Source organism: Mauremys mutica, chromosome 16, assembly GCF_020497125.1.
Source record: "Mauremys mutica isolate MM-2020 ecotype Southern chromosome 16, ASM2049712v1, whole genome shotgun sequence".
Lineage (NCBI taxonomy): Eukaryota > Metazoa > Chordata > Testudines > Geoemydidae > Mauremys > Mauremys mutica.
This window is the reverse complement of record NC_059087.1, coordinates 17063877-17091642: the sequence shown is the minus strand read 5'-3', so window position 1 is coordinate 17091642 and position 27766 is coordinate 17063877. Positions and strand designations below refer to the sequence as shown.

The 27766-nt window shown below is 50.8% G+C and overlaps 1 protein-coding gene across 5 annotated transcripts; it reads left to right on the top strand.

Annotated features, from left to right (window-relative positions):
* The first annotated feature begins 637 nt into the window (after window positions 1–637).
* Window positions 638–27302, top strand: TBX1 (T-box transcription factor 1). 5 transcript variants are annotated; one of them, XM_044990494.1, is made up of 9 exons: window positions 638–753; window positions 6518–6640; window positions 8278–8710; window positions 14433–14534; window positions 17328–17499; window positions 18499–18654; window positions 21514–21581; window positions 21828–21928; window positions 24890–27301. In XM_044990494.1, exons 1-9 carry the CDS (start codon window positions 729–731, stop codon window positions 25309–25311), a joined length of 1602 nt encoding a protein of 533 aa, XP_044846429.1. In that variant the 5' UTR covers window positions 638–728; the 3' UTR covers window positions 25312–27301. The 5 variants fall into 5 exon arrangements, with proteins under 5 accessions (XP_044846429.1, XP_044846433.1, XP_044846431.1 ...); XM_044990498.1 differs by lacking the exon at window positions 638–753 and adding an exon at window positions 2502–2581 and having other exon boundaries at window positions 24890–27302; XM_044990496.1 differs by lacking the exon at window positions 638–753 and adding an exon at window positions 6121–6386 and having other exon boundaries at window positions 24890–27302.
* The last annotated feature ends 464 nt before the right edge of the window (window positions 27303–27766 follow it).

Below are 27766 nucleotides of genomic sequence, written 5' to 3'. Positions count from 1 at the left end.
AAGAACCGGGCACTTTTCTCGGATCGAGCAGCACCGCCTGGCAGAGAACAGATTCGGCTCGATCCTTTCCCCTGCGCTGAACTGGGGAGCAGCCGCCCCGCTCAGCGCTCCTGGGGGATTGACTCCGTCTGGTCCCCGGAGCGCAGTGATTCCTGTAGGCCTCGCTTCCCAGCGCCGCCCCGTCCATCCCTTTGCAGAACAGTGTGTGTGTGGGGGGGGGGTCTCGTTCACCTGGGCTCCCAGCTCCCGTCCAGAGGTGCGGGCGGCTGAGCCATCGCGGGCGCGGGGGCCGGGCTGGCGGGACACAGCTGCCGGGGCAGGCAGAGAGCACCTGGCTGCGGGGCGGAGAGGCGCCAGAGGCGCAGCCAACAGGAAGTGCAGGGGCTGGGGGGCCGAGGGGGGGGGCAGCCGGCCGGGGAACTTCACTGACAGCGCTCCGGGCCCGGTGCCACTCGCTACAGCTCCGCTGTCCCTTCTGCGCCCGGCAGAGGCGGGCGGCCCGTTCTCAAGTCCTAGTCCCTCGCGGGAGCATATCGCGAGTGGGGCTGCGGGGGCAGGCGTGCGGCAAGCCCCCAGCCTCCGCCGGCGGGGTTTAGCACCGGCTGCTCCCTGCGGCTTAGGCCAATGGGGACGCAAAAGTCCCGCCACTCCCTAGCCCAGGGGGCAGCGTCCCAATAAACAGGGCAGCCGCCCGGGGCCGGGGCTCAGACCCGAAGCAGCTGCAGCGAATGCTGACCCTCTGTGAGCGGTGTCGTGAGTATCCCTTTCTTTCGCAGCCCTCTGCCTCCGTAGGCGGCATTGACCCTTTCCAGGCTGGGGGAGGATCGCTGCTTGTCTTTGGAATGGCTGGGAGTTGGGGAAACATCAAAGGAGTGGGGGGGGTTGCAATTAAAAAAAATCGTGTATTGCTTTTATCTGGTCTCCCGCCTGCCTTCGCGGGCGTTTAAGCCGTGATCCCTGGAGAGGAAATATCTGGTGCTGAGTTTTTAATAACGGATTTGTGTTTCCTGCGTGGGAATCTCGAGGATGTACGAAATAAACGTTTCTAGCGCTTTCTGTAAAGGCCGGAGTGGAGAATGTGCTTCACTGTGACACTGTCAATTGCTAGCTGATGTCATCAGCAGGAGGAAGGAAATGGTTAACCGCGAGTGGACCTTTCCTGTGCAATTACCTGGTTCAAGAGAGGCAAAAACCGGGGGGGGGGAGGTTTATCACATGTAAACCCCCTTGCAGTGCAATCCTGGGCCAGCTACCGAGTGATATAGAAAGTAACCGGAGGTGTCCCCTGCCTTAGGCATGAAGGCAGCCCGCATCCCCAATGGCTCCTTTGCAAAGGCGAAGCCAGCCAATGTCTTGGTTAAGTGACCCGCGTTGTTGTTGGTAGCTCGAGTTGCTGACGAAAGGAGCTAAGGCAGAAGCCGAGCGCACCCCGCGACCCCCCGTTTGGACGTGCCAGCTTCCCCCACTTCCGGTCCTGGGGGCACCTTTTGAAATTAAATAAATGGAAATATCTTGTCCTGGCCAATCCGGTGGTGGGGTGGGGATGGCAGGTCTGTCCTCTCACGGCAAAAGGGACAGGGAACTGCTCCGACCCGTCAGATATTAGTACCTACGGATAAACTCCGCTGCCCGGCCGTCGCAGCAGAAACCAAACGAAAGTTACATAGGGAGGAAGGCGAGCAGGTAACTCTGAGCCCCTCAGTTAGGACCCACTAATGCTAAATACTAAACAGCTGCGTGCAGAATGGTTTCCACGCAAATATCGGGAGCTCTGGTTCGCGGAGTATTTGGCACTGAAGGTTCTCCTCGCTTTAAACGCTCGCTCTAGCCGTGAACTGGCCAGGCTTTCCCCTGGCTGGTTTACGACATCTCCGGTTGGTTAAAGATACAGAAACCCCTCTCCCATCGTACGCATCTGCGGCAGCACCTATTTTTGCAGCGCGTAGTTGCCAGTAGTTCGGAGCTGGAAAGCAATTTCGAGAAGAAACGGGAAACGATCCGTTCGGAGGGAAAGCGGAGCTGGGAAATCGCATGGGACTAGGGTGATTTTATTTTTCTGTCCTTCGCTCTCATCTGCCAGTGGCGCAGTTTACAGCGGGGTCCCATCAGCGGCCGTTTCAATTTCCCGTCCCGTTTTCAGAACGCTCTAAAGGCAGATCCGCAAAAATCAACAGCGCAGCGGGGGAAACCGCACTCAGCGGGCAAACGGCGGAGAGCGGAAAGCTGCGCGCCTCTAAACAAGAATCCAGGGGACTCAGCCAAAGCCGAGCCGAGCTTTTAACGTGGTCCCCTTTGGGAGAACCGGTGGCTTTTGCCTCACCCGCCTGGCAGGGCCTGAAAGGAAGGTCTCTGCCGAGGAATTCACATTGTATCCATTGGAGTCAATCTGGCGGGATCGTTTTATCCCGGCCTGACAATTCTAACAAAAAAAAACCCCAACTCTGGCTCATTGCATCTTTCCTTCCGTTTGACTCCTATTGGCAAGGGGGTTTCCCCGGCCCCCCTCCTCCGCATCCCCGAGGCTTGACTCTTGTCTTTTCTCACCGGGATAGTTCCTGGTTTAGGGGCTCTGTGGCAGCAGGTAGGTGACACACGTGAAGCAGGAAGGCAGCCTCATGTCGCCCTTATCTCAGAGACGTCTCCAAACCCCGGGCCTGCGCTCCCAGCTAGTCCCAGGGCCTGCTCGCCGTAAGCCTCACTGCGGCTGAGGAGTGCCTGGGGACTCCCCAGGATTTGTGGAAGAGGATTCCCTCCATCCGCCCGAGTTACAGGATGAGCAGGGAGTATTTCCCTCTGAGATCTCACACCCTAGTCCTGCAGGCTCTGCTGGGAGGAACTGAGTCGCTTTGTTTTAAGGCCTGGTTCTCCTCCATTGCGAATTGACGCCAGATTCACAGTGTTCGGCCTGCAGTTCCTCGTGTGTCACCGATCTCACCAGACGTCTCCGCAGACTCGCCGCTTTGGGCAGCTGCTCGGAGAAGGTCGAGTGAAAAGTTTGGGGGCGCGTGACGGTGCCACTGTCCCCTTGTGTCCCTAATCTCTGCCCGACAGCGAGGAAAGTGTCCCTGGAGCTCTGTCCTTGGATCCGGGCTTTCGGGGTTATTTAGGATTTGGGGACCCGGAGAGGGTCAACGGGGGTAAACCCTTGCCACAAGCCCCGCGCACCGTGCGGCTGGCGAGTAGCCGGCGAGTGAAAGTATTCCATTTGTAGATAGGTTTATGGCTTTTAACCTCCAGGGCATTGCTGAACACGGAGGCTTTCTCTTCCATTTCTTGATGGCGTTTTATGACTTCCTAGTGCAGTATCCAGTGCAAACGACTGGCAAGTAACGGAGGAAGCTTGCTCCTGTCTCTGGGCGAGGGTACATGGCTGAGTAGCTGCTCATTTCACGTGCGGGTGAGGTTTTAGGCTCATCCGTGTTGGGACATTTTCAGTGGCGTGAAATAGAAAAGTAGCTCTGAGGTGTCATGTCAATAATATCCTAGACGTTGACGTGTTATCGGAAATCTCCTCCATCCCCCCCGCCACGGGCTGATTATTTTAAAGATGAGAGAACTGCTTTGAAACCTGCGAAGAGCTGATCTTTGGTTCACAGAGGTGCTCGGCGCTGCCCGAGGGTTTGAAGACGCGCCCGCTTCCCAAGTGTAACGCAGTTTTGCAGACTTAATCTAACGATCTTGATGGACTAGCGGGGGTGGGTCAATCCTCCCCTTATAGGTAAAGTTTTAATTGACAAAGTGTTCGACTAAGCAGGATCGGGCCCAGTCCCATTCAAACAGAGCGCTCCTAACTGAGACTTCTACTAACACAAAGTCAGAAAGGAGCTCGCCAGAGACTAGGGTGGTGTCAAGGCCCTTTCTTTAAAGTGTATAATGGAAAAGGGAGAAATCCTAATAAGCAGCCTTCCGTGAAGTTAGCAAAACAAATCACAGGGGACTCGGGGAGGGATTTGATAAAACTGCTCGTGCAGACAAATGAAAGTGAAAAAGAGAGAGAGAGAAAAGGATACACGAAGGCCCTGTGAAATGTTTCCTCTTTAAAAATAGCTTGGGGTCTTTGGATTGGGTGGATCTTTCCCCCCCGCACCTGGGAGATATTTACTTTTCACCTAGCGATTTTTCGACTGGGTGATAAAATTAGATGCTTGTAAATTCGGTTCCATGAAAATGGACATTTAAGGGAAATCCGAAGTAAATTCGGATGCTGAGATGGAATTGTTTTCTAGGTAATAGTCCCCAGCTCCGTGCCATATAGCTGAGATTCTGTTAGAATAAACGGTCTAGTAAGAGATTTTAGATTTGTTTCGTTGTCACACCAACGATTTTACTGTTGCCGTTTTGAATCCACTTTTCGTGTACACAAAATCAGTGCGGTTCATCTCCAAAAGACAGGAGGCTTATCAAATATTCTGTCCCCCCTCCATGGCTCAGTTATTAGACCGGGGAACTGAAAAGCTGCTGACTGAAATAACAATGTACAATAATATCTAACATAATATAATGTAAAGCCTTAAGCTGAAAACCACAGGTCAAATATGTAACAGGATTCTGGAACTTCTCTCTGCTCATATTTTACCGCATCCAAAGATAATAAGATTTCAGTATGAGACTCGACCCCTCAGGCTATGTACAGGGGAATTATATAGAAACCCAGTGCACCACCTTTGCATTGATGGCGTTATGCAATCAGAACTGCGTTCCCTGCTGGCTTGTTTCTGAGAACATTCCCCAGCGCTTTGTGACTTCCAGGAGCGCGCCCATGGGTTTCACGTTGGACACACACCTGGAAGCAACTTGGCAGGACTTCGGCTGTGTTCCTCAATTTGCAGCCAGAGGTGCAGTTTTTGACTCTTTCGGGTCCAATGCCTCTGCCTTTTTGACGCAGAGGAGGAGAGACGGCTAAACAAGGTGTGTTTGCCTTGGGTTATCCTATGGGCTGATATGGTTGGAGAGAGTATCGCATTGCACATATGCTGGGTCTGTTATAGCAATGAAAGGCGATACTGTTTCCCTGCTTGGCCTTACAACGTTGCATTTGATAAAGGTGAAACCCTTTCAAGGATAACTTTTTGCACGTGACTGCCAATTAAGCAGATTTATATATCTAGCGATCTAGATTAATAATCTGAATATAATCTGAAAACAGTATATTATGGAACACCTGTCTGTAAAGTCCTGTTCTAAGTACGGAATTTTTCCCTGGAAGGCGTTTATTTTTTTGTTACTCAAGCTGAACTATACCATGATACAATACGAAGCCGGTTCACACAGACATTTTTGCAAACTTTCTAAGTACGTCTCCGTCAAATCTTTAAATCAACAGACTGTATGTTAAAGAACAAACCACAGTCACACTTTTTTTCTGATTCAGCAGGGAGGAAAATAGCTTTAAATGGAAATAAAAACACCAACCAAGGCGATTATCCTCTGCTAGAATAATAATAATAATAATCTGTACCACACATACAGCTTGATAGGACACACAGGGTTGGTTTGTCTTTGCGGCCCGGCCCATGACAATGCTGCTGATCATTATGAACGGTTGATTTATTAATTATTGTTATTTACGAATTCATTATGACACGAGCAAAATGCTGAACGTCCTGGCTGGAGTCTGCCCGAGGAAGCGCTGCGGGTAATAACAATCAATGCACCATGAGCCTGGTTTTCCATCCCGAGCAGAACCCCTCGCAGCCCTGGCTGGCGTGCTGCCGAAGGAAGGGCTGCGGAACGGTCCCTCTCCTGCTTCTGCGGGGAGCTGTGTCCAGCCACCGGCGGAGTGTCACGGCTCCCCCCGACTGGAGGGGGCGGGGGCTGGGGGGGGCACTGAGTATTTAGCTCGACCGGACATCCGCAGTGACGTGCCGCTTTTCTCCCCCCACCCTCCCTTCCCCGGCTCCCTGCAGCCTGGGCGCCGTGATTGACAGGGGGCCATTTAAATACAACCTGCCCCGACCCCACCCCCGCGGCGTGCGCGCGGCGGCGGTTCCCTGCCTGTGCCCAGGAGGCGCGGAAAGCGCCCGAGCCTTTGGACAGACTCCGGGCAGCGGCGGCGGCAGCAGCTTCCCCCCCGGCCGCGGCAGGCGAACGCGCCAGGCTTCCAATGTGACATCAGCCGCCCCCGGAGCGGGGCCGCGCGCCTGGAAGGGAGCCGCTTTCCCTGCTGCGAGCGGGAGGGGCAGGAAGAGCGGCCAGAAATCACCCGGGGGAAGACGCTGCGGGACCGCCGGGAGCCGCGCCTGGCCGGGCCCGATCCGCCTGCTCCGCAGACGCCGAAGGGATCTGGAGCGCAGACTGGCGGGGGGAGGCGCCCTGCAAACTTCCTCTCCGGCGTCCTCCGGCGGCCCCTGCTTCGATCTTGGCGGCGCGTGGTGCCTGGCTGGATGGTGTGGTAGCGGGGGGAGCGTTTGGCGAGGCCAGGGGGTGGGGGAGGCTGCTGCATCGGTCTCCTCTATGGACGAGAACAGCCCTCTGTCTCCCAAGGCAAATGCTTTCAGTATCGCCTCTCTGATTTCAGTCGCCGCCGAGCACGCAGGGAAGGAAGCGCTGGAGGAGCCCAGCTGTGGCCTTAGCAAGCACTTCAGCCCCGGCTCCCACCCGCAGAGGATGCATTTCAGCACCGTCACCAGAGACATGGAAGGTAAGTGCAGCCCGGACCTGAGCTTCGTTCACCTTGGGGCTGGGGCAGTTGCAGATCAGAGCCCGGGAGCTGAGAAGTCAGAGCCCCGCTGGAGCGCGAGGGAAAATGCATTTTAAAAAAAAAGCGGGTGGAGCAAATCCGGGGGATGCAGGATTTTAGGGGAATTACCTCTGAGCAGTTGTGCCGGGGTTTTGTTTTTGAATGTAAGTGGGGGAATGTGTATTTTGCAGCCGATTTCCTTGCCATGGCTGCGTCAAAGTGTCAAAATACTAAATAATAATTGCAGTCGGTAAACGGAAATAAAAAAACTGGTTATCGCAACTCCTGGCTACTTAAGAGACCAGCCCTGAGCTGTAGTGAGTAAATAATATTAACAACGTCAGGAAAAAGACAGTATTCCCGAGACAAAACGAGGTGGAAATGGCAGAGGCCTAGGAAGGCTTATCAAAGAGCGGTGTTGTTTTTAATGACGTTTTGACTGCGAGGAGATTTAATCAGACAGCACAACTTGGAACCCGAAGAGCGGTTTGTTAACGTCCTAAACCCGCAATTAAAACAATCCTGTGCTCGTGTCAAAGCTCTTTAGAAAGATCTGGTCACCCTCGTCTTTTTAAACGATTCTATTTCCTCCCCCACTTTATTGTAAACACAAAACTCTCTCTCGGTATCTTATCATTCTGTTACCCCGATCAGTGACCATTCTGTTAGTTTTACCCATATCCCTCGAGAGTCGTGGCTTTCAACCTGTATTCCGCAGACCCCTGGGGAGTCCTCAGACGATGTCTAAGATGCCCAAAGGGGTCTGCAGATCCATTCTAAATTTTGTAGGGATCGGCAAATGAGACAGGGCTAAAAATCACCGATTTGCAGACTATGGACGCATCCTCTAGGAATTCTCTCGCTTTTTCAAGAGTTGATTGGGCTTTTTAAAAAAAAATCCTTCTCAAATATGGGGGGGGGGCTGAGGGAGGATAATAATCTAAGAAAACAAACATCCAGAGAGGCTAGAGCGTGTGGCCAGGAATATTTCAGTCCTGCATCTTATGCAAAGCAAATAATATTGTATTCCCAACTTTAGAACACAAATTCCAGCGCTTCCCGGGGACTAGGCGGTTGTTGTGCAGGCAGTTTGCTTGATTCCAATGCCTGTTTGCTGGGGGATGGAGCTCTCCCTGCACGGTGCGCGTGTAGATTGTTTATTAGTGGAGGGTCCTGTGGGCGATGCCTATTTTTTTTTTTTTTTGGCTCGGGAGTGAAAAATGGGTGTCAGGCGGGCTATTAAAAAGGCGCACTCCTCTGTCAATCAACTCGTCAGGGCTCCAGTCCCTAGGCGAGGAAAGGCCCATTACCTGCAGCGCCTTATCTAAATAGAAATGAGAACCGGTTCTGCGGCGAGGGGAGGCCCTCTGCAGAGATAAGCCGGGCTCTGCAGCGCCTCGGCTCCTGGCAGCGCGAGCTCAGCCCGCCCGCCCGGGGGAGCCGAGCAGCTCCCAAAGGGGGGGAGGCGGGGCTGGGGCGAGGGAGGGCACCCCGGGGAGCGCAGTGAAGACGCGGGCGCGGCGGCGGCGGGCGCGCAGAGCAGGGGGAGCGGGGAGCCGGAGCCGAGCCCTGACCGCCTGTTTTTGGAATGATTTCAGCCATCTCCAGCCCCTGGCTCACCCAGCTGTCCCATTTTTGCGATGTTGCAGCTTTCACGGCCAACAGCCTGAGCAGCCTGAACGCCTCCGGCGGCTACCACCTCTCCCCTTCCCCGGGGGACCCCTACGGGCAGCCCGAGCCGCCGCACTACGAGCCCTGCTCGGCCCAGCAGCACCCGCACCAGCACGGCTACCCGTTCGGGGGCGGCCCGGGCTCGGGCCCCAACCCGCCGCCGCCCGGCCCGGAGCCAGCCGAGAGCGGCGGCGGCGGCGGCGGGGCTGCTGCTTCGGGCTGCTCCGCCGCGCCGGCGGCCAAAGCGCCCGTCAAGAAGAACCCCAAGGTGGCCAACGTGAGCGTGCAGCTGGAGATGAAGGCGCTGTGGGACGAGTTCAACCAGCTGGGCACCGAGATGATCGTCACCAAGGCCGGCAGGTCAGTGGCGCTTTCCCGCTCGCAGGGGCTGCGGCAGGCCCAGGGAGGGAGTTTTCAGCCAGGGCGAGCTTTAAACCGCAGGTTCGTGCTGGGGGGTGGGTGTGTGTGGAAGCCATTTCACGGCCCCTCCGCACGCACGCAGCGCCCCAGAGCCCGCAATCCTAGGGGTGTCCCCCAAGGGTCCCTCTCCCGGTGCCCCGCTCAGCCCTGCACCCAGAGTTGTCAGCCCAGCGAACCCCGCTTCCACCCAATTCGCTACCCTAGGGCGCCCTCGGCTTTTTGTTTGTGATCGGTTTTACGAGCGCAGGAAAATACGTTTTTACTGCGCGCTTAAAGCATCGTAACGTTTATAATCCCGCCAGCGGGAAATGTCCCGGTGTGACAACGAAATAACCGAGAGCGCCCCGTGGGCTGCTCCTCGCTGTGCGGGGGCCCTGCTCCGGCCCTTTCTGCCGAGGGCTGCGGGGTTAGATCCCGACCCAATGAGCCGCTGTTGTTTTTCGGTCTCTGACTCATGCCTCGTACACGTTAGTGCTGCGTTTAAGAGCAGCGTGAGGCTCCCGTCACATTTAACATTGTGAAATGTTAGCGAGCAAAGACAGAAGAAAACGGACAATTGTAAACTATCCCCTTTGTCGGGGTAATCAGCTTGCTAGCCCTCAACAAAGTCATTCGAGCCCCGCGCTGCTTTGAGAGCAGAATCGGCAATTTTCTTGTGGAGCTAATGTTCTGTGAAAGTCCGTACAGATACCCGAGTTAACAGCAGTGCATTACAATGTACACAACTCCCCAGCACGGATTCGAATAGGAAAGTTGTGTTTGTGTGTGTGTGGGGGGGGGAAGTTATGTAACACGTCGAAGACTGATTACCGTACTGCACCAGAGTCAGTACCATTAACATTGCCTTTGACACTCAAACGCCAGATTTAAAATCAGATTTATTTGCAGAGGACACTGTTCTTTACGAACAAGATTAGCAGGATCCGTTTAACACCCACCTCCGGTCAAACGTATTTCTGGGGCAGAAATGGATCCCCGCTCGGATGTTTTAGAGCGCGCGTGAAGAGATTACAGATAAGAAGCCACAGCAGCTCCCAGTACTTTCCACATTTCCTTCTCTGGAATCCACAAATTACCAGCGCTGAGAATAGTAATTACGGGGCCCCATCCAGCATCCTTTTCTCCCGTAAATCTCCCAGCCATTTCAGTGGGTAGTTTACCAGTTTGAGCAAAGCCGGATCGAACCCATCCGTGTAAACCCAAGAAGGCAGCACACCCAGTTAGCATAAAGCTTCGTCGTCGAAATGAACAAAGGAAGCGAACGTTTTATCGTGTTTAAAAGGGAAAGCTCTGTGCTACGGCTAATTCAACAGCTACCCTGGTGGGGGGGCAGGATTATGACCCTGTCTGTTTAATTAGACTCCATCGGATTGTGATCTCAAGTGAAATAGCTAAACTGACCCTGAGTTGCGTTGGTATTGAGCTGCTGTGAGCTCCTCGTTTTCTTAGAGCATTTGAGAGAGAGAATAAAGAGGGTTCACTGCGATGTGGTCTCTTGTAAGACTTCCTAAAATCTTTGCCCGCTGGGGCCGTGTCTGCAAACACCGTGTCGTGTCACTCTTTCTGTGCGGCCTTTTGAGGCGCGCTCTGCTCTTCAAGCGGTAACAAAGACCCGCTTGGCTTGACTTTAGCCATGGGAGTTTGTACTTGTGGCTTGTAGTCTGTAGAGTGACTTCCCCCGGTCGTTACTGATGTGGTGGATCCTATCACTTAGCAATACCTTGATGAGCAGGTTAGCAAATGGCACCCCCTGTAACTTCACCTTTAAAAGGCTGCGGAATCCAGCAATCATGCCCCGTGTCCTTCGAGCTGTTGTCTGTTGTGAGCAATACACCAGGCAAAGATTTCAGCATCTCTAAAGCCCACAAGCCAGGCTGTTGCTTTCTAGCCCAGAGACAGGCCAGATGCCTCTGTTGATTTTAAGGGTTATGGCGGGGAGAGGGGAAAAAAATCAGTTTTCCAAACCCGGGTGCAGGAGCTTTGTAGCGCTCAGGCTCGTGTCACCGCTTTGGTCCGGTTGCAGTGCGGGGGTTGGTGGGGAGAATCCGAAAATCAGACCCCCGCGTGCTTGTTCTCATGTAGACAAAGCATTTCTCAGGCCAGCCCTGTACCTTCAGCGCCAGGCCTTATACGGAGTATAGTCTCCTTCCTAGTCTTCGCGGCGGGGCTCTGGGTTTGACTAGCCCTTCCGACGGGAGATTTCTTCGCGCCGGGTTGCAGCCGCTACTATGTTGCTCAGGATTGTTCCTTTTATTTCCCCTAATGCTTTTAGTGTCACCATGACCCGCCGTCACTGAATACAAATCGCATCCGAGTCTCTCTGGCTTTAATTTTTTGAACGGAAAAGGCCATTTTAGCTACCAGCTGAGCCTTTCGGGGAAAGAGGATTTTTTTTAGCTCTGAAGCGTCCTTTTGATTTTACAGACAAGCGAGGGGTGGGTGAGACAGAGGGAGAAATCCGAACTGCGGTATTATAAATAACTCGGCAAGGACTGTACAGGAGACTCTTGTGAAATAACTGTCCAGGTGCGGAGCTGATATTAAAACGAAGAGTGGGTTTAAATGACGAACGGGTTAATTGACCGAGCAAGGGATGTAAAACTGGTGGTAAAATAAAACACGCAAACAGATCTGACAGGCAGATTGCTGCTTCCAGGTAGCCCTACTGCGCCCTGTTAATGGGCTCATTTCTTTTCACGGTGGCTTGTGTTGGCCTTAGGTGTTTTTTTAGCTGGGGTTTATCAAGCTAAATTGTTTGTTTAAAGCTTCATTTAAAAAAAAACAACACCGGAGTTAAGGTTAATAAGGGTTTAAATCTTTTAACTAGAGGGCGGTTTAAATGCCCGTGTTGCTTTGCTAAAACAAATCAGTAACGTATGACAATATTATGCTTTCCTCGGGAGCTGGTATAACTTTAACAACCAAAAGCGTCACAATTGGCTTCTTAACTAGCTTGCTACCTCCCGTTGGTTTCTGGAGCGCCCTGTGTTTTCATGGAGGCTTGTGTCGTTTTAGGCTGTTTAGAATAAGCAGCAGTAATTGTTGTTGTTACAAAAACTCCGGGAATTTATGGGTTTGGAACCGGGCTAAAATTTACTGGAGATAAAAAAAAAGGTGTAATAGAAATAACCGCGTTCCAATGAAGTCAAGGGAAGCGGGCTCGGTTTCTTAGTCACCCTCCTTGCTAAATGTAGGTTTTTACTTTTCCCCTGGAGCTTCAGTGTGGATAAATTTAAAGGCGGGTGGGTTAAAGTTCCCTTGCACGCGCTTTCTGCAGTACCCCACACGCTGGTTGCTCGCCTTGCAAAACAAGCAAACCTACCACAGAAGGAGAAGCAGACCAGAGCTTTGGGGTAAACAGCCCCTCAGCACTGTCACTTGGCGCATTTGTTCCGTACTAGGGTGTGTGTGTGTGGGGGGTTGATATTCCATTGCACTAGCTCGTCTGAGTTCACCTTTACCTCGCAGCCTTTGGCGAATTCTGGCCTCCAAACGCATTGCTGGGTGGTTTTGTGTGTGCGGGTCAAGGTGCCAAAGCAGAACGAGCCCCTTCCTGGTGTAAGTCAAGAGAGGGAAATGCGGACGAGAGACCCACAAAAGCCCCTCTCCGCTTTTCTCGGTAGCCTGCCCGGGAGGGGAGCTGCCCCATGCTCGCTTGCCCGGCTTGGGGACAGTGCCGCGGAGCGCGCGCCTCGCTGGAAAGCGTAAAGATGCCGAGACCCAATTTGGTCAGTCGGCTGCAAAATGAGCAGAGAGCTGGGGGCCTTGCGCCCCTTCGGCGCTGGAAAGGAGCGTCTGTCCCCCAGTCCGAGCGCGCCGGGCGAGTGCGAGGAGCAAGCACCGTTGTGGGAACCGAGTGACTATCGCGTCAGGAAATGTAGGGAGCTGGGGGAACGCTGTGACACCCCCCAGGACAGACACAGACACCCCCCCCAGCCCCATTGGCCTGGAGCGTGTGTGTTCGGTACAGCGGGGATGGAATGTCAGAAATGACACCTACCCCACTAGCCCGGCGAGAAAGTAAATGAGTTCAAAGGGCTTCTGGGCGTATTTCACGGGTCTTCCTTTGCCATTGTGGAGGCGACAGTCCCAGTCCAGCTAGTCCCGGAGAGGAGACAGGGATACAGAGCTCGCAGCGCGCACTCACACTCTCACACACACACACACTTCACTCCTGCTTTAACCTCAGGGAGCCGAGCAAAGTGGGTGTGAAAAGGTAGACATTCCTGGAGGGTTTGAGAGAGAAGCAGCAAAACTGGAGCCTCTCCGTTCCCTGCAGTGTGTGAGCGGCTCGGACGCGTGTTCAGACCCCACAAACGCAGCAGTTCTTTAGATCGGTGCTGTTCGGCTGGGAGTTAATAGGAGAGATGCGCTAGGATCAGTTGGACTGCGTGTGTGAGGCTGGGGGGTCTCCTCTCTTGCTATTTACCCGCACAGATTTCGTCTGTTTTATTGGGTGTGTGTGTCTGTGTTGGTTTTTGGTTGGCTTGTTTTTCTTTGTGTGTGTTTTTGTTGTTGTGTTTTGGTTTTTTTGGAAAGCGAGCATGAGCTGTGGAGATATGTCTGAAAGACCCCGAAAGGGAATGGAAAAAGATCGCCACTCTCCCGTCCTAGTGACATTCTGCTTTCTAGGTGATTGTTCACAGGATTTAGAGCTGTAGGTATAATCACAGAAATCAAACTTGAATGTTTAGCCAACGTTTTATGTGCGAGTTCACGGGCAGATTTCTCCCGGGAGCTCCTTTATAAAGCCCCCTTCCCCCCCCCCCCCGCCACCAGCCCCGGGGAACTATCAGGCATTTGTGCACAACCCTGCAAGAGACTCTTGAAACTAACGAGCTTTCAACCTTGTGCAAACAGCTCGCGGGGTGGGGGGACGTTGCCAAATGGCAGGGAAAGTAACCCCCCTCTCTCACACGCTATTGAAATGGGGGTCGGGGGGAGACACAGACAGCGCCACCAAGAGCTGCAGCTTTCTAGAGAGACGCTCGGATTGTCCGCCAGCCTGGCGCATCTCTAAGCCTCCCCCGCCCCCCAGGAATAACAGCTCGTTATTAAAACACAGGAGCCCTGTGTTAGCTTCATCTAGACTCGCTAACCCATAGAGGTATTTTGAACTGAAGCTAATTTCTCAGCGGTTCCCAGCTCTTTCATGTCCCTTCGGCGACTTCTTTAAATAGGAAAGTTTGACCGGTTCCTAGAAGGCAATTTGACATCAGTGTAAAAATACTCGGCTAACCTAACTTCATGCATGCGCTAGGGGCTGATCTTGTGGGGTCTGTTTGGGGAAGGCGTTCAGGATTGGGCCCTACGTCTGTTCAGTGGAACCCCCCACTCCCATTATCTGTTGCATTTTCAGCGTCCCCGCGAGCTGATTCTAGTCCACAATATTGTAAACCTTTGATCTGTCAAGTCCTCCAGCTCCCCCGGCTCCAGGGATGAATACAGTGTTTCTAACTCACCCTCGTTCCTCACCTATTCTGGGCTTGGTCCATCGATCTGCAGCCAGAAAGGAGGAACGGGTTTTAGCTGCAAGAGAGACACTATCCCCGTGCAGAGGGAACGGAGTGAAATGTGGCCAGAGGCGAGTCCCCGCTCGCTGCGGGCGAGGAGCTGGCGGTTGTTCTGACACACGCCTTGTGGTTTTTCTCTCCTGCCCCAGGCGCATGTTCCCTACTTTCCAGGTGAAGATCTTTGGAATGGACCCCATGGCTGATTACATGTTGTTAATGGATTTTGTACCCGTGGACGACAAAAGATATCGGCAAGTAGAATAAGCGTTTCCTTGAGTCCCCTAGCCGGGACTGCGATGGAGAACCGAGGGGAAGAGACACATGGAAATGACATTTCCCCGATTCAGTGCCCAAAGCAGCGAGTCGGAGCCTTTCCACTGACTTCAGTGGGCTTTGGATCCGGCTCGGCCCTGCTTTTGAATGGCGAAGGGAGGGAGGACAGAAACGCTAACACGATCCCCCCCGCCCCTCCCTGCCTTGTTCTTAACCCCGGCAGCTCTCCGGTGTGAAACGCACCCCAGTGACCGGCTACTCCGCGCAAGATGCTGAGTGAGAGAATTTTTTAATTGAAACGTATTTGAACCTGGGGTTTAAAATTACTCCTAATATTTCATACAGCTCATAAATTAGGCTTGGTTACAGCTACACGAGTGCTTAGAGTTCATGCACGACAGCCTGAGTAATTCTCGCAGAAAAAAGGTGAAATATGTATTTTAAAAAAATAGATTGGGTCTAGGTTGGCTTCTGCCATTAAATCTATATCTCCTGTCCCAGCAATGGATTCACACTACTCCCCTGCCCTCCAGCTCCCCTTTTGACCTGGCTTTCAAATGTCCAGGGTCTATGACATCACCTAATTAGCCCCAGGACTCGAATGATAGACGCATTCTTCTCTATCACGGGGACAGTTAGTTAGTTTGAATCTCGATGTGCTTTAAGTCTGGGCTGAAGTTAAAAGTCTAGTGGACTCGATTTGTTGTTTTGAATCCGTTGCGGCTTCCTCACTGCAAGGAAAGATTTCTCCAAATACCACACGTGGTGGTGGTGGTGGGGAGGTTGTTTTAAAATACAATATCTGGGCTGTAATAAAAAGGTGCCACCTCTTTTTGTAGTTAGCCCTGGGAGCAGCCAGTCAGATTCGGTGTGATTCGCTGTAAATTCCATATCACTCCATTGAGTTTAGGAGTGATTTCGAATTTACGTCGGTATAACTGAGAGCAGAATTCGGCCTAACATATTTTAAAGTAAAATATTCCCTCATCCTAACAGGATATTCTGCAGGTACACACAGTCAAAACATAGATATTAGTGGGTAAAAATAAAATCATTTTAATTCATGACTATGAGACTCTTACTTATCTCGGGGGGAAAAACAACTCGCCCCAAATTCTCATATTAAAAAAAACATTAAAATTATGTTAATAAACTGCATCTGCAGGGAGAAATGTCAATCTTCTAAAACAAGGTAATTGCTGCCTGTAAAATTGCTTTCTCAGCATAATAACTATAGCCCAGCGATTTTAGGAGGAAAAGTGTTTGTAGAATTCGCTATTTATCAATGTTCGTGGAGATTCCACGCCGGAGAGACCTCCTTTTAAGAACCACATTTCATTTTTCACCTCGTATTAAATAACCCCACAGGCTTTTGCTTTTGGGGGGTGATTGTGGACAGCAAGGGAATGGGTATTGCTCTGTGTGCGCGCTAACCTCCGAGACTAGTTTTCTTTCTGTTTCACTGAAAAGAGCTTGTATTGTCCTAGCCTGAGGCCACTTCGGAAAATCACCAACAAAGCCAACCGCATATTTCTCCAAATTCTTTCTCTGTTTTCAGTGAGCGCATAGGAAGGCGACCTGGGAAATAGGCGGCTCACAAATCAATGATGCGGTTTGATTTGTAACACCTTTAATTTGAAGACAGTGAAAGGCTCATTATCCAATTCGCTTCAGATCAGGACGCCTAAAAGCCAGTGTGCATATGAATCTCAGCGTCGAATATATAAATATTTAGACAGATATCCAAATTCTCAAGGCGCTACAGAAATGTTTGCTTGTCAGGGGAAATGGGATGTGTAACATCCAATTGAGAATATCTTTTTTTTAAAAAGTAATGTTTCTGCTCAACTCCAATGGTGTATAATTCCCCCTGTGCATACACTGGCTTTTAAAGTAAACACGTGCATAGAAGATTGCTCTCTCTGCTTTTTACCGTTGAATATGGACTTTGAAAGACTGTAGCAAGACTACTCTGAAACCTGTAGCAAGACTGCTAAACTCTGGAGCCGCTATTAAACTGCACATAAATGTCCACTTTTAACTTAAAGCCAGAACATTACTGTGGAAAGGGTGCCCTTTCACTTTTTAAATTGTATTTATTCGGTAGCATTTCTGGCTTCCATCCCAAATATGTGCAGGTAGCTATAATTTTTCCCTGTCGCGCAAATTTTCCTTTTTGCGAATTCCACCAGAGAGCTTAGGAAAACCTTTTGTTTGTCAACAAGTCTGGCGTTTTACCGCTGGCTTTCTGGGAAGGAGAGGCCGTTCATTAGTTCGGAAGCGCTCTCCTTCTGTTCCGCTAGCTTTCCAGCTAGATTTAATTGTGTAAAAACTAGACTTTCCCTTCCCAGAGCAGCCTAGAGGCTTTTATAGGGAATCCACCGACAAAAATAATACTTAACTCAAATCTTAGAGTCTAAATGCTGATATGGCTACTCAGGCTGAGTAGCCAGTGGTTCCCTTGACTTGAATGGGACTGCTCACGTGAGTAGGAATGTTAGCATCTGGCCTTAGCTAACTAGACCTGATTCTGCACCATTGAAATCAGTGGAATTTTACCAGTGACTTGGCTAAGAACAGGATCAGCCCACGTGTGTTCTCCTCCCATGGTGTAGATGGGGAAAGACTTGAGAGAACCCTGGAGTTTTTGTAAGGACTTGCCTACGTGGCTAGTCCAGAGCAGAACTCCGATTAAACTGTGGGTTACCAGGCACATGTTTAACCAACTGGATCACGAGTGCCATTGACAGAGCTTTGCCTCTCCTTTGCAGATATGCCTTCCACAGCTCCTCCTGGCTGGTGGCCGGCAAAGCTGACCCTGCTACCCCAGGGAGAGTTCACTATCACCCCGACTCTCCTGCTAAAGGAGCCCAGTGGATGAAACAAATAGTGTCCTTCGATAAACTGAAGCTGACCAACAATTTATTGGATGACAACGGGCACGTAAGTGTTAGGGAGGGGAACCAATCGGGGGCACTGAAAGGGGAGGAGAATGGCACGTGAAATCTTCAGCACGTGGATTTTCTTGAACACACGAAAAGGAAACCCCCAGGGCACACGTTTAACTGGAATAAAACCTGGTGTCAAAATGCCTGAACGATCTAGCAAGGATCTGGCAATGGTGGATCGGGTCCTTTCAGTAACTGCTCATTCTGACTGGAAACACCCCAAATGTCATATCTGCTGCCAGCCCCAATGCTGACGCCAGGGGTTGGGTCGGGCCCAGGGGGAGGAGGCATAGGACACTTTTTAAGTTTAGCTTTGAACTTTCCCCTGAGGGCCCGAGTCCCTCATTCCTTGCATCCCCACCACTTCCACTGGCTTCAGAGAGATGGGCACTGACTGCATTGGGAACAATGAGTGTTTAAGGAAAACAGGCTGGAGCCCACAGTTAACTAAACGTTGTTCTCTTTTGATAGCCATTTTGGTCCTCCCATTCCTGTTCCATATGTTGGGTATGTCCCAAGATTTCCCGCCTATTTCCATTCAGTTCAGTGCTCCCCAGTAGCTCAGGTACACCCCCCCCATCCCCCCTTTTCTTTATATTGAATAGCGGATCCTATGGGCTTGTAGCAGCTCCTCTCTGTTCCCTGCAAACTTCCCCCAGTGAGGTCACCTCTTCAAAGGGGGCAGGCTCCCTGGGGAATCCCGCTCAGACGGGAGCCCCCTTCTGCAGCGCTTGTGCGGAGCGTTTCACTGCATAGCAAGAATCAATCCTTCATTAACCCGAATCAATACTATGCACCGACGTAGCCTCAGAGGAGCTGCAACCCTGCTGTTTCTCTGACACCCCCACCCCACCCCCAGGAGACCATTTCCAGGCTGCCAGCCTGACACTGTGCAGGGAGGGGTGCAATACCCATAGCGCGGTGCTCTCCTCTCAGCGCTCGGCCTGGTGTAGAATGAATCAATTATGATCTCCTTGCTCGTTTTATCATTCAGATCATTTTGAACTCCATGCACAGATACCAGCCCCGTTTTCATGTGGTCTACGTGGACCCCAGGAAAGACAGCGAGAAGTATGCGGAGGAGAACTTTAAAACGTTTGTGTTCGAGGAGACCCGCTTCACCGCCGTGACCGCCTATCAGAATCACAGGGTGAGGATCTGGAGTTCATTACTGAGACACAAACCCTCCGATACTTCATTTATCAAAACCTTCCCCTTGATGGATGGAGATCCGGGAAGGAGGGGCGGGGGTATTAATTCAGAGCAGTCAATGCTTAAAAGGTAATACCCGGCCAATGGAAACTTTGTTGGTACACAAATAAATAGACTGGGTCTTTAGCTTCTTGGAACTGGGTAAATGCAATCGCCTTTCAACACTCTCTCTTTAATTTAAAAAAAGATCGCATGATTTTCTAAATAAGGTTTTCAAGCAACTCAATGCAAAAAAAAAAAAAGTAGTTATGCCAGATCTGCAAAACTCAGATTCCGTTTCTAATCAGAGAGCTGCCAGATGCTCTGGGTTTAAGCACTTTTTTCATCATATTGATTAAAACACGCACGTGAAGAGTCATATTGAGTTTGTTTGTTTGTTTTTGCTGTCTATCTCGATTAGAATAATTAGAGCTTGTTAAAAAGGCGCACACGCACTCTCTCTCCCCTCCCCCCAGCAGCATTGCAAATGTGCATTTCGGATTCTGTAAGAAAAAAATATGTTAAGTCTATAGCAACTGTGAAGCAAGAGCCCTTCGGGGTCACAGGCACTGACTGAAACAGGGATTGCTAGACGGATCCCCCTTGTTATGTTCTCCAGAGAATTGTTGTATATCTCATATTACCGTGTATAATAAAGCATAAGGAGAGTTTGAGGGAAAATCTTCTTAGCAAGTATATTACTATGCTATAGACTTTAGTTAAGGGGAAGAGGGGAAAATATGTCTGTGTGATCCAGCAGAAATGACTAAGCATTCAGTGAGAAACCAAATAAAACATGAATAACAAAGATGTGATTATAACAAAGGGAACACAGACATCATTCCGTTGCGTTGGGTTGATCATTGGATCCAAAACCAATGTAATATCTGAAATGTCAGACTACAACACAAGTTAGTCTGGGAGGATAATGTATAACCTTTTCAATATACAGTTTTATTATTTAAACAGTCATCGGAGTGATTTATAATTGTAGAGAAGCTAAATTGCTGTTTGTATTAGAAACACACGTTCCATCTTAAGCATTAATTTTCTCATGTGTACAACAAGCTGCGGTACTAAATTATTTGATAGTCGCCCCAAAGCCTAGGAGCTAGAGATCTCCTCCTCCTCCTTTCAGAGAAAAGGGAGCAAGGAGACCAAATAATAAGTCTTTGAACTGCAAACCATTTAGGGCTTGATCCGAAGCCCGCTGAAGTCAATTTCACTGGACTTTGGAACAGGCCTGAATTAGCTTTTATGGGCCAGCAGAGCCACCGCCTACCCGTTTAACAGCGTTGACTGAGTTCTGCCTGTTTTCCCTGAAACAATCTGCTGGCCTTTGCCGCCTCGCTGAAGATTTCTCTAGGTCTGGAGCACGAGACGGCTGAGCTGAACTGTGGTTTTTAAGTGTCAGTCTCTGAGTCTCCATTCGAGTTGTGGTAGGTGTCTAGGGAGATGTCCTCCTATCCATCTGCTAAAGCCATTCCTTGACTTTTCATGGAATCTGATAGCTCGGGGAGCCCTGCTCCAAAGCTACATTGTTGCACTCTGAGGAAGCTGCGTGAGCTCCAGATTTGCAATTTTAACTCCATAGAAAACTTCCTCAAATCCAGAGGGACATCATTACCTATGTAAACCCGAGACCCGGGCTCGTTGGGAAACTACAGCCTTCACGCTGCGAAATGTCACTCAAAATTTGTTTGGACAAATATGCTATTTTACTTATCTGCATTCGCCATCCTTGGGTCTGTTCGTTAGGAACACACGAACCATAGAACATATTTTGGGTAGCTTTAAATCCAGTCGTTTTTTTTAAAATAACATCCATTTAGCATAAACCGAGGAGCAAATCGTGTCTATAATTAGGGTTTCAAATTAAGGATCTTTCGCAATAGTGCAAGGTAAAATATTATTATCTAACACCCAGAGCTGCCTGAACGCCAGAGTCCTTCTTCCCTTTGTAGCTCTTGGGTCTTGTAGGAAGGTTAGACCGCTTATTTTATTAGCTATTATTTGATTATTTTTATATTTTTGTTAGCAGTTAATTGTGCCTGTTCCCAGGAAGCAAAAGGTGTAGATCCCACCCTTTGTAATTGTTTCAAGCTTTTAAAAATAAACAAATTTACACAGATAAAAAAAATCCACGATTATTATTTGGACAACATCCAAAACCCACATATTCAAAGACGTCTGGGCTGAGAGCTGGGTGCTGCGCCTTTAAGGGGCTCCCCCATCCCTCCCAAGTTGGCATTTGCCTGATGGCTCAGGACAGCTGCTCTTTCTCTCCTGCTTTCTATCAGTTTGACCTCTAAGGCTGGAACTGTCACTGAGGGGCTTAAAGTTTGTTTTTCAACCCATTCCGGAAACTCACAATCACATACTTTATCCGTGGATTTGCTTAAATATAGAAAATGTCCTGCCTTCTCCCTGGCGAATTAAATAAATACATAAGTATGATTTATCCAGTGATTTGTCTTAGCTGCTCTGGTGGTGACCCATATAATGTGGCATTTTCTTACAAGTGCATTTACACAGCTTTAGCTGCAGACTCGGGCTGCCTCTCCCTTCGCCTTGAACTCATATTAGATAGCATACAATGCTGCATTTTCGAGCAGAGGGAAACCACATGTCTGTATTCCAAAGCAGAGAGAGCTCTCAAACCTGCTGGTGCCTATAATTTTCCAAGAGGAACCAGGACTGCACATAGTATTTGGGTGAAACTCGGTTGATTTGTCCCCGAAGCCAGGTTAAAGGAGTAGGCACTCTCTAATCAGAAATATCTGCAAGTGCCACTCAAAGCCCTCCCCCCTCCTTTCAGATCACACAACTCAAGATTGCCAGCAACCCCTTCGCTAAAGGATTCAGAGACTGTGATCCAGAAGACTGGTAAGTCTGCTGTCCTTTACTAACCATATTAAGGCCCCCATTCTGCAAGGAACTTAAGCATCTGCTTAGCCTCAAGCACCTGAGTAGCCCTATTGACTTCAGTGGGGTGGGATCAGGTCCTAGTTGCATACTGGAGTTATTAATAGGGCCATGTTAGTCAGAGCAATATAATTCCCTAATGTGTAGGCAGTGCCCTTTAGACTGAAACAATTACAGTGCTCGGCTGCTCTTTTCTTCCTGTTCTAGGCCCAGGAATCACAGACCAGGGGCCCTTCCTCTGATGAGTGCTTTCGCCAGGTCCAGGAATCCAGTATCTTCCCCTGCACATCAGAATGGGACTGAGAAAGGTGAGCTTCCTGCATCTTCCTCCATCTTCACAGACTTGCACACACTTTCAGTTTACATAAAGGACATATAAATATCCTGTATATCTTCTTACCTGTGTTATTAATCAATCAAAATCAAGAGGCTGAACATTTTCATTTACCTTTTACCCTTTATGGTCGGGGGAGAGGTTGGGGGTGTTGCTTGGGTGTTTGTTGTTTTTACTTCCACCAATAATTGCTGTAAATCTGCACAGGTGAATTTCATTTTTTTAGTCAGTTTCAACTTGGGTTTTCATACACTACCACAAGGCAGAAAAGGAATGCTTAAATCCAAATTATTTTGAGACATAAAAATTTGAAACATTTCTATTAATAACTGGGATTATATTTAAAAATAATCTTAACTTGTTTTCATTTTAAAGAAAGCATACATCTTGGGCCTAATCTAATCTTTTAAAGTATTTCTAAAACACCCATCACTGTAGTATCTGACACTGGCTTTTCCCTCCAATTTAAACTAAGATATATCACCCTCCTTCCTAATATGCTTCTAATTCTGAGTTTCCTTCACTCAGGCATTTTGACAAAATGTTTAGTTTACAAATGGAGACATACCCACAATCACATATATCCTAAAGATGCTTTGCATGCATTGCCCTTTTGAAAAAGCAAGTTGGTTGTTTTCAGTGTAGATCCCATAATATTCAGGAGCTGTATTTAACCTAGTGCATGGTTTAAGCATACACACTGGGAACTTTTCATTGATTTTTTTTTTCCATTACACAGAGTAAACAACTGCAAAGACAACCAGGGGCCTTTCTCCCAGCACACTCCAGGCCTATTAAAATAAAGAAAAGTCTGTATTTGTTTAGTGTTACACAATTGCAAAAATTTCAAGCGTGTACAAACTTGTCAGTCAATTCAGCTCTATTTATCACAGTCAGAATGTATTGTCCCAGGAGCACAGATTTCTGTTGAACACAATGTTTAAACACTTCATTTAAAAATCATTGCTTTTTTTCCCCTGGATTTTCTCCTCTCCCCCCCCGCCTTTAGATTTTTGGTTTTTTTTTAACCTAGTCTTTGCAGCGAAACGAATTGAAGGCTTTCCTTTTTTAAAAGTGGTGACGTTAAATGGAAAAGTTCACATGGGTAGAGAGGGAGAGAAGGTTTTTCTAAGCTTCCCTGTTTGTGATTGTTGGGGCTGGTGCAGACTAAAAGATCCAGGACAAAAAATACTCATCAGACCAGATTGTGCTACCCCCACGGATTTTTAGTGCAGCTACTCACAGACAAATCTACTTTAAACATGAGTTAGGGTGACACCATTTGACCCCTCTGTGGGAAGAAAATGCTATGGAAGTCTTACAATGCTACAGCAATGTTCCTGTAACTGCTGAGGTTTGGACTGTTGCTGCAAAATATTGCAGCTATATATTGTTACTGAGGACATGAAATAATATAACTCCCGTTCTGTACCCCTATCTTCAGCATAATCTGTGCATCTACTGAACTCCCTAAAAGTCTGTGACACTCATGGATTCAGATCTGCTCTGCTTCCCACTCATTCCACGGGAGACTCTTTTCATTCTGGGATTAATTTTAAGGCAGTTTTAAAAGTTTCTCATGCTTACAACGAGCAGTTTTTGCAATGGGTGTTTCCATGGGGCATGCACATTCTCACTAGGATTTGTGTGAGAGGATTTAAGAGCAGCCCTCCATCCTCCTGTTTTAAGGGTAACTGAATCCTCAAAATTTCTGTGTGCTTGAAACGTATTGGGTAAAGTTGGGTTCAGTACATGAGAACAGCTCCAGGAGAAGGAAGAGCTGATTGTCTAGGGCTCTTCTCAAGGCTCAGGGTGAGCGACGGGGTGGGTCAGTGTCTAGGGGAACCAACCCCCTGGAGGCTCAGGGAGGGCGCTGGGGTCTGTAGCTAGATAATGGGGTCAATGTCTGTGGGATTCCCTTTCCCCCACCTTCCGGAGGCACTGGCTGGGTGATTGGGGGGGGGTCAGCGGCTGTCGGGGGGGCGGGGGGGTGTCAGTAGCTGGAGGCGGGAGCGCATCGCAGGGAGAGCGCTGGGGGGCTGGCTCGGTGGTTTCTTGTCAGTGGCTGGGGGGGCGGGCTCGGTGCTTGGGTGTCAGTGGCCGGGGCGGGCTCGGTGCTTGGGTGTCAGTGGCCGGTGGGGGGGGGGAGCTAGCTCGGTGCTGGGCTGTCAGTGACCGGGGAGGGGGCGCTGACTCGGTGCCGGGGTGCCAGCGGCCGCGGGGTGGGGAGGGGAGAGGAGACCCGGCTCGGTGCTTGGGTGTCAGTGGCCCGGGGGGAGCTGGCTCGGTGCTGGGCTGTCAGTGGCCCGGGGGGGGGGTGTCCCTGGCTCGGTGCTGGGCTGTCAGTGGCCCGGGGGGGGGAGCTCGGTGCTGGGCTGTCAGTGGCCGCGGGGGGAGCCCGCCTCGGTGCTGGGCTGTCAGTGGCCCGGGGGGGGGGGGGTCCCTGGCTCGGTGCTGGCCTGTCAGTGGCCCGGGGGGGGGGGCTCGGTGCTGGGCGGTCAGTGGCCGCGGGGGGAGCCCGGCTCGGTGCTGGGCTGTCAGTGGCCGCGGGGGGAGCCCGCCTCGGTGCTGGGCTGTCAGTGGCCCGGGGGGGGGGTCCCTGGCTCGGTGCTGGGCTGTCAGTGGCCGGGGGGGGGGGGGGCTCGGTGCTGGGCTGTCAGTGGCCGCGGGGGGAGCCCGGCTCGGTGCTGGGCTGTCAGTGGCCCGGGGGGGGGCGGCCTGGCTCGGTGCTGGGCTGTCAGTGGCCCGGGGAGGGGAGCTCGGTGCTGGGCTGTCAGTGGCCGCGGGGGGAGCCCGGCTCGGTGCTGGGCTGTCAGTGGCCCGGGGGGGGCGGCCTGGCTCGGTGCTGGGGTGCTAGTGACCGGGGGGGGGGCGCTGGGGGCCCTGGCCAGGCGCTAACCGGCTGCCCTGCTCCGTGTCCCGGGCTGTGTTGCAGACGCTGCGGAGAGCCGACGGGAGTACGAGCGGGAAGCGGCCAGCGGGACCCCTCTCCACGCCGACCCCGCGCACCAGCAGCTCCTGTCGCGGGTGCTGAGCCCGGCCCTGCCCGTCCCCGGCGCGGGGGGGCTCGTCCAGCTGAGCAGCCCGCCCGGGAGCCGGCCCAGCCCCCCGCACCACGAACTGCGGCTGGAGCCCCCCGCCTCGGAGCCCCTGCACCACCACCCCTACAAGTACCCGGCGGCGGCGGCGGCCTACGACCACTACCTGGGGGCGAAGAGCCGGCCCGCCCCCTACCCCCTGCCCAGCATCCGGGGCCACGGCTACCACCACCACCACCACCACCACATGGGCCCGCCGGCGGCCAACGTCTACTCCGCGGCGGGCGCGCCGCCCAGCTATGAGTACGGGCCGCGGTAACCCGCCCGCCCCCTGCCGGCCCGGCCCCGCCCTGCCCTGCATGGTGTGCGCCCCCGCCCCGCGCCCCGCGCGCCGGCTGCTCGGCTCTGCCCACCCGCCCCCGGGCTCGCCGGGGAGAGCGGGCGGGGGCGGGGCCGGGGCATCCGCCGACTGGCCGCGGCGCTTCGCTTTGCTCCGGGGACGAAGCCGGAGGGGGCGCGTCCCGCTCCCGCGTGAGCGACGCTCACGGCCCCTCGCACTGATGATGGTTCGTGCTCCCGAGGCCCCGGGACGGAGGCCGGCCGGGGTGACTCGCCCGCGGCAGAGCCAGCCGCAGACTCTCGGTTTCCCAACGCCCAGGCCTGGCCCACGTGGGCTCTGGGCGGGAATCATGGTAACACCGAACGAGGCGGGGTCCTGTGCTCCGCAGCTGGCCCTGGGCACCTGCAGTCCCTTGGCCTGGTCCTACTCCTCGTGAGAGCCACCCACGTGGGATTGTGGTGACTTACTGCTGTGGGAGGACTGGGGCTCCCTTGGCTTTAGACCTTCCCCCCCCCCACCGTATTTTCCAGGGGACTAGCGATGGAAGTAGGGCTTAAAGTTAGGAAATGTTTTGATGTTGCCAGGTGACCTCCAGCTAGGTCCTTCCCAGAGCCCATCTCTTCATGACTGATGAGTAGGGGGCAACTTTATACACAAGCAACTGTTTGGGGCCTTGTGCTTCTCTAATGTAGCCCCAGGCCAAGAACAGTGCTACAGATTTTTATTTTTCCCAACAATCGGTATTAAGGTCATTACAAGCATCCAGAAAAAAAGCTAAAGTTTGGGCCATATTTTCATATTCTCAGAGGGGTCATGATGGCTGGTGATGAGAACACCACCAAAGCAGCCCTACAACACTACCTTGCCTGGTGATTTCCTGGTTTCTTAATACTCTCTATTGCAGTCTGGCCTTTTAGAGAATTCCCCCCCCCCAACATGCTTTTCAGGGGCTGGCCCTATATCTGGCAGAGCTGCAGTCTTACAGTGACCATTTTGCAACTGGCTGCTTGCTGTGTGCCCCTTCTTACATCTGGAAAGTACATTTTATGTCTTCCCTCAGGTTGCTTTTCTTGTGGAGATGGTCCACATCCCAAAATGTCGCTTCTGGCATATGTCTCCAGCTACACATTATGAATATCCAGACTACATTTTGGCTTGGTGTTCCACCACTTGTCAAGCCAGTCCTGTATTTCAGAGAAGGATCTAACCGCTAATTGACCATGTGGGTTTATAAGTGCCTCCGTCCTCCTCCCCCGCTCCACAGAATTCTGTGAAAAGAGATGGGTTATATTTTATGTCCTCTGATTCATCCATATTAGTGCCTCTGCATTGCAAATTCCACAGTGTTCTCTAGGTATCTTTTTGAAAGAGGATTCCTTACCTTGTGAAGGTGGCAAATGTTAAGATCGCATAGTAATGTCTATCCAGTCTTCAGCAATAGGCTCTATCCAGAAGAGATACAGGCAGATGTGAATATTTTCTGTAACTTTTTCCATTACAAAAATCTGGATCAATTGTGAAGATTTGTGCAAGCACCATGTGTTTTTATTTGACATTTGCAGTGAATTGTGAAATTTTTAGTGTCCGACTACACAATAATAACTGTTCTCAAAAAGGCTGATGTGAAATAGACTTGTGCATATTATTAGTCAGCTGGAAACTGCTTTCTGACATGCCCTGTTGCTTTGTCGCTGTTATTTCAGAGTTTTCACTATGATTTGTTACCTGGACATTGATTAGTGCCAAAGCTTTTGTTTAATGAAGTTGTTATATTTATTTTTTTCTTTCAGAGATTATACAAATGTTTTTGGTTTTGTTTTCATAATAGTTGCAGTGTAGGAAAAAGTCAAGACAACCAAAGAGTCATATCTGCAAACAGTGTAGATACTTGTAGATATTTATAGATATGTGTAGATAATCTTATTACAGTTAAATTGAAAAGACATTGGACAGTGACATTTATAAATGGTTTTCCTTCTTTTTTGTGTGTGTGTGTGGGTGTGTTCAATCAGTTTGTGTGTTGTGAAGTCAAAACATCCCTCCCCATACAGTGAGGTCACTTTGAAGGGAAAAAAAAGGCAGCGTTGGCTCTGATCTTATAAGTTGTTCTATATAACCAGACAGATCCTTGTGCCATGTGAGGCTTCATATGGTTGCAGAGATATACCGATGTGGAACAATTTGCAGGATTAGGCTTTCATTTGCAAGTAACACTAGAACAATAACTCTTTTGCATGTATATGGCACCTTTCTTCCCCAAATACATACATACTGGGTCCAGTGCTGTTCAACATATTCAAACATGATCTGGAGAAAGGGGTAAGCAGGGAGGTGGTAGAAGTTTATAGATAATACAAAATTACTTGTGATAGTTAAGTCCAAAGCAGACTGCAAAGTTAGGAAAGGGATCTCACAAAACTAGCTCAATGGGCAA